General features: G+C 42.4%; 1 protein-coding gene across 1 annotated transcript in view; it reads left to right on the plus strand.

The window, feature by feature from the left end:
- LRRC2 (leucine rich repeat containing 2) overlaps window positions 1-2138 on the plus strand; it is an 83858-nt gene extending 81720 nt beyond the window's left edge. The window contains exon 9 of the mRNA XM_081880554.1: window positions 437-2138. Coding sequence (XP_081736680.1) covers window positions 437-486 — 50 coding nt within the window. The 3' untranslated portion in view covers window positions 487-2138. The remainder of the gene's footprint in view (window positions 1-436) is intronic.
- Window positions 2139-11785: the final 9647 nt, after the last annotated feature.

The raw sequence follows: 11785 nt of genomic DNA on the forward strand, positions 1-11785 counted from the left end.
CATATGGGATGTCTTATAGGGCCATTATAGCCCTCCCCAATTTTATTATTATACTTACTATATATCTGAAATGGTGGTCCTCAGAACTGAATCTAGTGATCAGATAGATTGTAGAGAACTGTGCAGAGCACCTTGATTACTTCTCTTTGTGTGTCTGACATCTTGTGTGGAGCTTATGTGTATTTATTCATTTCATAAAATTTATATACCATTTGATTGTAGTGATTTACAACACCTCAAAGTGGAGACAGTATATCCATGTGTAGGGAATGCTCTTTGCAACAAAAGTTATTAATTTAAAACGTTTAGAGGATTTGGGTGGAGGGTGTAGCTTATTCCTGCAATTGTTTCAAGACCTGCCTAACCAAGTACAGTAAGCTACGAGCGTTCAGAGATTGACAACTAACATAGTATACTTCTCTTTTTCTCTTTGCAGAGACTGTTCCTTGCTACACTACAAAAGTATCACTTAGTATCCAAATATGAGGTCTGGGATTCATACATCATCAGAGAACCCAAAGGTTTAATTTTGCCATAACAAATGGGGAAAAACATCTTTAGTATTAAGTGCCAATATAAGCTCTTAAGAAGAAGAAGAAAAAGCTATCAGTGTTTATGGGAGTTTTGTTGCATTAGCTTCAAATAACCAGGCTATGATGTGGTAGTTGTACTCACCATGTGACTCTGTCTACCATTACAAAATGTTTCTTATGTGAAAATAGTCGATTCTTTAAAATGCGTGAGACACTGTAATTTTTTTAGACCAAAAACAGGCATCTGAATTAAGATCTTCCCTTCTGTACTGACCATTTCTGTGTATGTGTCCGGTCTACTGCAGCACTGTAAGAATCAATGCCTAATTAAAGCTGTTTTCCAAGCAGAGGGTTTGCTGCAAATGCCAGGTGTCCAGGACTAGTGTATCTGACACTTACAGCTCACAAGAGGACTATACCAATCCCCCAGCTGGGTGGGATCAGCACACCATCACTATCAAATCAGTGACTGCGGTGCTCAGTTGATACCATTTCCTAGAAGTGCCTTCTCCCACTTCCTATTTAGTGGGACAGTCACCAGGGAAAGCTTCTGTCTGAACAGAGCCTTGGCTAATGGCAATTTCCCTGTAATTGTATCCTCGGAGAAAAGGTGATTGCTTGCAGTTAACGTGTTTACTCTGCTGTTCAGAACTGTCTTTTCCCCATGCTGCCTTACAGCTGAAATTACTGTCAGAAATATAGAGACTGCAGTGCAGAATTCTGCACGGATATGCCAGATGTGTGCACAGTTCTGGGGTGTCGTTGTCCCCCCCCCCGAGTCTTCTCACAGCAGCTTCAAACCTTTCTGAATGCAGGAGGGTTTAAGAAAGCAATTTGCAGTTGAGCATGGCTCTGGCAAAAGTAAATTAGAACAGAGTAAACAAAGAAACAGGGCCTTTTTGCTGTGATTGTTGGAGCAAGAGTTTACCTCATCCAGTGCTGCTTCCTAAACATCCCTGGGTGGCTTGGGATATAGAGCACAAACGGGAACTGCCATTTGGGAATGTGTTTGATTGTATTTTCAAAATCTTCATTAAGAGCAATAGCTAAGTATGCCAACTGAGTAGAAAAAACTAGCCTGGCCTGTTCTTGTGTATTTCACAGCAACTTGATATGCAGAGTTCAGCTGGTAATGATTTTTTTCTTGCTGCAAGCAGCTTCAGCACTTGCCAATAACAGGTGTATATTAAGCTACTGCTGAAGACATAGTTATAGCTGCCAGCTGAAAAGTTGGCAACCCAAATTATGACACAGCGGCAGTTCTTCTGACAAGTAGCTTATTACGGTTTGAGAGATTTGTTAGAACTATAAGAGAAAAAAGAGCTCAGGAAACACGTTTCAGCTTTTAAAAAGCTAGAGTAATGTTTTAAAACTAGGCACTTTTCATTAGTATTGTTAATCCTGAACTGGCAGTATTTTTCTGTTATAAAAATATTTTTATTTTGTTTCAGTGTCACAGCCATAAGTTCACTTTCTCTTATGACGGTTTAGTTGTTTTGTAGTCTGTCGTAACTTTTTTTTGTATGTGTACAGTAGACTTTCAAAATGATTTTGTTTTGCATAGTTATTTTTTTCATTCGTTCAATAAACCATACTGATAACCTGTGTGGCTGTGAAGTTGTTTCATTTGTATGACACTCAGCAGATGTAGGCAGGTAAAAGGTTGAACAGACAGCTTATACTACCACATAAACATAGCAAATACCCATGTCATGTACAATTAAGGCTGCAATGCTATACACACAGGCCTGGTGTCGACCCATCATCCTCAAGCGGCAATATCCCCCTATGGGATTCTGATGCTTCCCCTCAGAACATCACACTGAGCTATAAGTAAACATCATTTTAAATTCCTACAATTTCTAGAGTCAAGCTATTCAGGACAACCCAGAGCACTGTGGGGAATTTTAAATGGTGGCTCATCATACCAACCAGCCATGGCCAATAGAAAAGTCCAGAACATGGAGGGTTTTTTTTGGCAAGGACCCCTTCAACTCTGGAGCCAGCTGGTAAAGTTGGTGTTGTAGATTTGGGAGGTGGACCCCCCCAAACCCTAGAACATGGGTAGGCAAACTAAGGCCCAGGGGCTGGATCCGGCCCAATCGCCTTCTAAATCTGGCCCACGGACGGTCTGGGAATCAGCGTGTTTTTACATGAATAGAATGTGTCCTTTTATTTAAAATGCATCTCTGGGTTATTTGTGGGCCATAGGAATTCATTCTCCCCCCCCAAAAAAAATATATAGTCCGGCCCCCCACAAGGTCTGAGGGCCAGTGGACCGGCCCCCTGCTGAGAAAGTTTGCTGACCCCTGCCTAGAACTTAATAAATGGTAGGATGTTGATTATTTGGGATGTGAAGGGAGAAAAATGCATGCTGCAGTTGAATTCCTGAGCTAGTCTATGCAAAAAGACCGACCTGGCCAAGCTAGGGCCATTAAGAAACAATAGAGGGCCATTGAGAGCCATTGGCAATGCAAGAGAACTGTCCTTCTCCCTTGCCCTGAGGTGTGAACAGAGACAGGGGATTTGGTAGGTTTCCAGGGCAACTGAGGGTGAGGTGACAGGAAAAGAGAGTCTTGAGCAAGGTGTTCTGGGAAGGAGGAGAAGGAAGGAAAACTGGGATCCATCTTGGGCAGACTGGCTGGAGACTGGGGGAGGGGGGAGAGATGCCTTGGACTCCATCATTGCACTGCTGTGGGAGACAATTGAAATTGAAATATTGTCACTTGTACAACTTGTATACAGTGAGATTACACGAGCACCCCCCACTCAGCTCTTTTAGTCTTAATTCCCCTTGTTTACTGCCGCACACCCACCAAACCTGAAAGTCAGTTGCCCTGTTGTTATCTTTTCATTCAGCAGCCTAACAGCCCACAGATAGAAGCTGTTCTTTACCCTGTTGGTGCAACTAATCATGCTTCTATATCTTCTGCCTGATATAGAAAGTGCCGGCCAGGGTGTGAATCATCCCTGAGAATTTTCCTCACTCTCCTGAGGCAACATTCTTCCGCTATTTCATCCAGCAGATTCACAGGACAGCCCATAATATATTGTGCTGTGTTCACCACCCTCTGTAGGCACTTCATAACAGATGGTGTCAAACCAGCGTACCACACCATGATGCAGTATGAAAGGACACTTTCTATTGTTGACTGGTAGAAGGAGATCATCAAATGTTGATTGACATTGTTCTTCCACAATACTCTGAGGAGATGGAGTCTCTGTTGGGCTTTCTTAACCACCCGGGTTGTATTTATTTTCCAAGTAAGGTCTTCACTGAGATAAACTCCTAGGAATTTAAAGGAAGAGACTCTCTCCACACAGCCCTCCCTGATGTACAGCGGGGCTAGTTTTCTCTTCCTCCGAAAGTCCAACACCATCTCCTTTGTCTTGAAATTTCAAGCCCCTCTTGAAATGGTGGTGACTAAAATTAGTGGTACTTAAAAGAGCTTAATTTTGCCTGGATTGTGTCTTCAGGATTTGCAAGCAAGCAAGAATGTAGTCACCAATAAATCATTATTCTTGAGGGGTAAATAACAAAGTTAGTAAGTCTTGGTTAGTCACATACCAAGAATGCTGAAAAAGAAAATACAATTATCTTTCCTTTCCTCTTGACCAGTGACATTTAAACGCCATCTGGAACTTGAGAACTTTTCACTTCAGGAAAAAAGAAAAGCGTCCATTTATCATATGTGCTGACAGCATTTCATATAACGTGATTTGCTATGAACAGCCCTCTGGTACAGGTTGCATGCACCAAGAGGCCACGAAAAGATGAAATCAGTTTCAGTTGCAAGAATTTAATTGTTACTACAAAGCACCCAAGAGGAATTAGAGTACGGCGAGGGAATCATTTTACTTCCAGCACCTGAAACAGTAGAACTTTGATTGGCATATGTTCCATAAACTCCAGCTGTTTTTTCTTCCACCTTCATTTATATATTTATACTTATTGAATTTACACCCCAACATTCAAGTTTCCTGGGGGCCACTGGGTTGTTCTCACACACACACACACACACACACACACACGAGAGCAATCACCCTTAATTAAAACCTTTCCACAACTTAATCGTATTAAACAGAGGTAGGCAATGCAGTGCGTTCCAGATGTGGACTACAACTTGATCAGCCCAGTGGTGCAAGGAGAAAGATTGTACTGGAGCTGAGAGGCAGAAGTGATTCATGCGGGACATGGAGGAAACGGGTGGATTGGAAGAAGAGGGGCAGAGAGTTGCACTGCTGGGATGGGCAAAAGATCTAAGCCCCGTTCAGGCCTTCTGCTTGCACCTAAAACCTCCACACAGTCAGGGAGTATGTTGTCCAAGTCACTATCCCATATCTGGTGAAGCAATATAGCCATGGAAATTGCTTTGGAAATTAAGGGCAGTTTTGTGTTATGGCAAAAGGGTATTCACCAGGCATTCAAAGAAAAAAAAAGTTATTGGACTGGTAGTGATTATGGTGCCTTCCATATGATTTAGGACAGGGGTGCCCAAACTTTTTTCAAAGAGGGCCAGATTTGATGAAGTGAACATGCATGAGGGTCAACCAAAGTTGTTGAGCTTCTTTTAGGATTGAAGTTGCAATCTTTTTAAAGGGTTTTGCCCCAGAACATATACTGCCATGGGGGCCGGATTAAATTGACTCCCCAAAATGGACTTTGGACATGCCTGATTTAGGACTACAACTCTCATCCCTGGTCAAGGGACATTCTGCCTGGGGCTGAAGGGAATTGTGGTCCACCAGCATTTTGTACAGGGGTTATTTGTGGGCCATAGGAATTTGTTCATTTCCCCCCTTCAAAATATAGTTCGGCCCCCCACATGGTCTGAGGGACAGTGGCTGAAAAAGGTTGCTGACCCCTGATCTTGTGTGTACTACCTTGGCTACCCCTGTCCATGCTGTTAACTCCATTCATTATCCCTTTAGAAAACAGAGCTCATTATCTTAGTAAGTGAAGTTCATTATCTATTGCTCTCCTCTTGCCTTGGGTTTTACATTGAGCTTGTTTCGCTGGGTAAGATTAAGTGCTCATTGAAGCTTTTTTTTTTTGGCTGACCTGGCCACTCAGAGGTCACATTAGATCTAGACTGTGCTGCGCCTGGATGTATAAAAGCCTTCCTATTATTTAGTGCTGGCTTTATTTCTTACATTTTATGGATTATCCTGAGACATTTAAAAATAGGTACATGGGTCAGACAGATCATTTATAATTTAATTGCTGTAGTTACAGCTGACTACGCTTGGAGGAAGTAACAATCTTTATCATGCTTTGTTTAGAAAGAAAATCTGTATAATTGAGTTCTGGAACTACCTTTTGGCTTCCTTGTTTTTGGTGTCTGTAGTAATTAATTTATCTCTTGAAGCACTAATTGCCTTGGGGCAATTATCATACATCTATGTTCCTTACACTCCTTGGCGTACTGTTATTGTCAAAGAATGTTAATACATTTCTGCTCCTATTCTGACAGGACCTTGTTGTGCGAGTTACAGATGATGCAGACCCATTATTCTTGCATTCTCTTGCAGTTTCCAGTCAGATGAAAGTCATGTCAGGCTCTTTCCTTTGTGTTCCAATAAATAAATAAATAAATAAATAAATAAATAAATAAGCCACTTGGCAATTCTAACCTGGGTCCCCCCTAGATGACCTATTTATCAAGCATTCCTTCCGATTTGCTGGCACAAAGCTTACATGTCAGTAAGATGATATCTGGCCTTTATTTAGGATTCATTCTGATTTGCGGGTGGCGCTGTTGTCTAAACCACTGAGCCTCTTGCGCTTGCCGATCAGAAGGTCGGCAGTTCGAATCCCCGCGACGGGGTGAGCTCCCGTTGCTTGGTCCCAGCTCCTGCCCACCTAGCAGTTCGAAAGCACGTCAAAGTGCAAGTAGATAAATAGGTACCGCTCTGGCGGGAAGGTAAACAGTGTTTCTGTGCGCTGCTCTGGTTCGCCAGTAGCTGCTTAGTCATGCTGGCCACATGACCTGGAAGCTGTCTGCGGATAAACACTGTCTCCTCGGCCTATAAAGTGAGATGAGCGCCGCAACCCCAGAGTCGTCCGCGACTGGACCTAACGGTCAGGGGTCCCTTTACTGATTTGCTTATGGGGTGGTTACATTGACAATGAGCATTCTCCCTGCATCAGTTCTGATTTGCTTGTGGGGTGCTTGCCTGTCTTCCCATTAATAACCTGTGCCTCCTACACTTTTGAGAGCATTTTCCCAACACTTTCCGAACTGCAAAAAGTCTGTTTGTTGTGCTAGGGCAACAGAGCCCTTTATAGGTAAACAGAGCCCTTTAATCCACTTTAAATGCTTGAGCCTCAAGTTCTGGTATGTACAGTCTAACAATCTAGAGGTGCCCCTGGAAGCATTCTTTCAAAGTAGAGTAACACTGTAATCCAGGCACATCTACCCAAAGGGAAGTCCCAGTGAATTTCCACTAAGTATGCAAAGATAACCAACATGGTACCCTCAAGATGTTGTGGACTATGAACCCCATTCTTGTTGGCAGTTGCTTGCTTGCAAGTGTGAACCAGGAACTGTGGCAGATCCTGTAACATTAAACAGTTCAGAAACCCCAAAGATATTGGAAGTTCCTGTAGCTGAGACCATTAACTTCCTTGCTTACAATCTTGGCTGCTCCCATGCTGGAATGACTTCCAGAAGTGAAAACAACACCATTGATATTCTGCATGAATCCACTCCAGGGATGCAATCCATCAAGCATTTCTATTGTACAGCTTCCTTTCATCTCTGTGGGCTACTCACAAGGGTCACATTCAAAAAGTTATGTCCTGCCACAGCAATGTTCCTGCACGGTACTTTTCTTTTGATGTCTGAAGAGTCAGCAAGGATCACTTGCAGAATTTTTAGCTTGAAAATCTAGGTTAATAATTTTTAAAAAATAATTTTTAGCTTCCCCCCTTGAAATCTGTTTACTTTTGTTTTAACCTTTTCATCTGAAATCCACTGACTATTTAGAGAAGCATCTCTTAGGAAAAAAACAAATACAGATAGAAAGCTTTCTCATACCTAGAACTAACTTAGTTGGTCTTTAAGGTGCTACTGGAAAGAATTTTTATTTTGTTTTGACTATGGCAGACCAACACGGCTACCTATCTGTATTAGGAAAAAAAGAAAACAAGTCGCTGGCAATGTCTTTTAAAATCATTTTGGCAGAGATAAGATTGGGAAGTACTGATAAAATTTCAAACAAGTCAGTTATTGAGTTTCAAGCACATTTATTTAATAATAATAATAATAATAATAATAATAATAATATATTTTTATTTATACCCCACCCTTCCCGGTTTAAAAACAGGGTGGCTAACAGCAAATATAAAACATAGATTAAAATGCGACTTCAAAACAGCATAAAATACAACATCAGCATCATTATCAATATCAATAAAATGATCAAATGATCACCAGGGCTAACTGGCCAAGTTGGTCCTATTAGGGCCAGCAAGGAGACCAGGGAAGAATTTAAATGTGGGGTCCCAGAAAGGGTTTCTTCATAGAAGAGGAAAGGGAAAAGGAAATAGAGGAGCAGGCTAATTCAAATTGAAGGCCAGGCGGAATAGCTCTGTCTTACAGGCCCTGTGGAAGGAGATCAAGTCCTGCAGGGCCCTAGTCTCGTGGGACAGAGCATTCCATCAGATCGGAGCTGTCACTGAAAGAGCCCTGGCCCCGGTGGAGGATAGTCTGGCTTCCTTAGGGCCCGGGACCTTAAAGCTATTATTATTCATGGACCTTAGGGTCATCTGCGGGACATACCAGGAGAGGCGGTCCCGTATGTACGAGGGTCCTAGGCTGCATAGGGCTTTAAAGGTCAAAAAGGTCAAAACCAGCACCTTAAACCTGACCCTATACTTCACCGGGAGCCAGTGCAGCTGGTGGAGCACTGGGTGATATGTTCCCATGGCAAGGAGCCCATGAGGAGCCTCGCTGCAGCATTATGCACCTGCTGGAGTTTCTGGGACAGTTTCAAGGGCAGCGAGTTACCGTAGTCAAGCCTGGAGGTGACCGTCTCATGGATCACTGTGGCCAGGTCAGGGCAGGAAAAGTAAGGGACCAACTGCTTGATATGGCGAAGATGGGAAAATGTCGCCATACTCATAAATGGCCAGCCAGATGTTCCAGTTTTGGACCAGCCTGATGCAATTTTGATACCTATGGCTTGATTTGGATATAAAGGAAGGCTGTACAGTTGTACCTCGGGTTACATATGCTTCAGGTTACAGACTCCGCTAACCCAGAAATATTACCTCGGGTTAAGAACGTTGCTTCAGGATGAGAACAGAAATCGTGCTCCGGCGGCGCGGCGGCAGCAGGAGGCCCCATTAGCTAAAGTGGTGCTGCAGGTTAAGAACAGTTTCAGGTTCAGAACAGACCTCCAGAACGAATTAAGTTCTTAACCCGAGGTACCACTGCACGTTTCAAAGATAAAGACACTTGATTGGAAAGACCTTGCCCCTCTACAGTAGCTGCAGTTCCAAGCAAAGTGCTGAATGCCATAGCTTGTCATGTGTTGTGCAATCTCCTGCCATTCATGCAGTCTGATGATGTGGACAGGTGCTTTCTATTATGTGAGCTTAAGACTGTAACCATAGTAATTGGGGGGATGGGACCGAGTCTTTTGTTATTACTTTGTGAAAGGAACAGGAACATGTCTTTGCAAATATAAAAGGCTTTGGTCTCCTGTGAAATTAGCTTCTTTCTCCCTAAAAGTATTGTTTGCCTTTCTCTACAAAAAAATCTCTCTGTAACCTGAGACTTAGAAAATTATGATTAAAAAAAAGCCATTTACAGAAGGCGGGGAAAAGGATAAGGGACAGCAAGGTGAGAAGATATGCCAGAAAGAGAGAAAGGGAGAAATCAATTGGGGTCAACCTGGCAGAAGAAATGTATTCTCAGTAATTTCAAGATGGAATACAAATTCTTCCTGCTTTGGGGATTAGAGGTGTCGAAGAAAGCTTTCTAAGCTTCCTTTGCCATTTGTAAAGCAAATCTGAAAATTTACCATAATTGAAACCTGTTTGATTGCTGACTTCATTTTTATTGTAGCCGGACAGGAGTCTGTTGAAGGAGAAGCTGCGGGGATCAGAGAAGATGCTTTCAAAGAGGCTAATTGTATCAAAGGGAGGTAAGAATCGGATTATCTTTGATATGAAACCTCAAAGATTTCTTAGACATGCTTTGCTTTGACCAAGAGATGGAAAACAGCTATATTATGGATGGATTGTAGTTTGTGAAATGCTCTCCCCAGAGAGGCCTACCAAGTTTCCGTGGCAAGCAAAGACAGCTTGTGCAGTTTGGCAGCACCAAAGGTTTTAATCTGTTTTTGTATTTTTGTATTTTTCTATTTTTTACTTGATGTTAAATCACTTTGGGGCCTTTTGCTGGGAAGTGGTGAACACATTTAATAAGCCCACTTCCTGGTTTCAGCTGCTTCTGATTATGCTGACCCTGGACTCAGCTATACAGCTGCAAATAAAAGGTTTAAAGTGTGTTGCAAAATGCAATATACAAATGTCACACTAGATGGCGATGGTAAGCTATGGAAAATTCAATATATTTTTCAAAACTTTTTTTAACGTTTAAGCGCTCCTCCCCGGAGCATTTCCTGCTGAGCGCACGGCTGAGTCTGGCTTGCAGCAGGTGCTACAACTTCTTTTTAAAAAATAATAATAATATTTATTCAAATTTTAAAGATTACAAAGAGAAAATTAGAAAAAAGAAAAAAATAATAAAAAATACAGAAAAAATACACACAGTTAGAGAAAAAGAAAAAAAACAGCTCAAACCTTTACATAACTTTCTTTCCTTTGCTTATTTCCTTGACCTCCTCACACCTCCCTTTTTTGTATTCTAGTTCAATTAGATGTTTCAGCAAATCCTTTCCAACTTTGTTTTTATCCTAATAATTTATCTTAATATACTGTAATTCTCGTCTTTCACCAATTAAAAAATCAATTTTAACCTATTCCTTTATATCATTTCTGCTAAAACCATATTACCTCATTCCAACAACCTTCTAACATTCCTTAATTTTGCAATGTTTCTGTAGATAGTCTTTAATTTTTTTCCAATCTTCTTCCACCAACTCTTCTCCCTGGTCTTGGATTCTGCCAGTCATTCCCGCCAGTTCCATATAGTCCATCAGTTTTATCTGCCATTCTTCCCGGGTGGGTAAATCTTGTGTCGGTGCTACAACTTCTCTGTCCAGGCATACTTTGGAGTGAGAGGGGATGCTCTCGGCTGCCCCGCAGGGAGGTTCGATGGGTCCCTCGGGCTGCCTGCCGGGGTGAGGCTGTCCTGGGCTAGTGAGGCAGCAGGAAAGAAAGGCCCATCAACCCCGGCTCAGTGGGCTGTTATAAATAAAAAACCCCCTGCTCATTTCCCCTTATGGGGTACCCAAGAGCCCATATAGAGTCCTTTTGTAGGTTCTCTATCGGTAGGAGAAAATAACAGAGACCAACCAGAGAATATTGAGAAGCAAAGCAGCTAGTAAGCCTGATCTTTATTAACTGTTGCAACAGGGTGGTCGCCCACACACAGGAGACTGGAGGAGGACCCAGAACAAAGGTGTGCCCACCCTTATATAGACATTTTAAATTGCCCGCCCTGGAGTCCAAGACCACCCCCAGATACATCATACATACATTACAGAAGGGGTGTAACCCAAGACCACCCCCCAGATACATCATACCTACATCACAGAAAAGGTGGTCTACAACAGAAATCTGAGTGCGTTGTTTATCTCCTGTCTGACAAGTTACCTGATTGCATTATCTGGGTTTTGGCCACTCTTTTGTTATTATAACTACTTAATTCCTGAATCTAGGTCACAGGTCACAGGTTCACACCCTGTTCATATCTTGAATATGCCCTTAAGACAGGATTTGTGAGGACAGGATTTGTGAGGGAAAGAGACAATGGGGAGGTTTCCCCACTTTGACCTTGCAGAGAAATATTGGAGGTCAATTTGTTCAGGAACTAATCTGTGGGGTTTCAGACATGTGGTTTATGTATACAGTTATGAATATATATATATAACCTTAATATTCTTATAACAGGGCAAAGTAGAGCATGGCGCTGCAGCCCTGTCCACCTCTAGTGCTCGGCAATGGCAAGAGAAGGGCCGGGTAGGAGGTGTGGGTCCCCTTGATGAGTTGCTCCACCTGCCCCGATGGAAGTGGAGGGCGCCTGCCCAGCCAGGCTCTAGTTATTTAGTAACAACAA

Source organism: Podarcis erhardii (genome assembly GCF_964252035.2).
Source record: "Podarcis erhardii genome assembly, chromosome: 11".
Classification (NCBI taxonomy): Eukaryota; Metazoa; Chordata; class Lepidosauria; order Squamata; family Lacertidae; genus Podarcis; species Podarcis erhardii.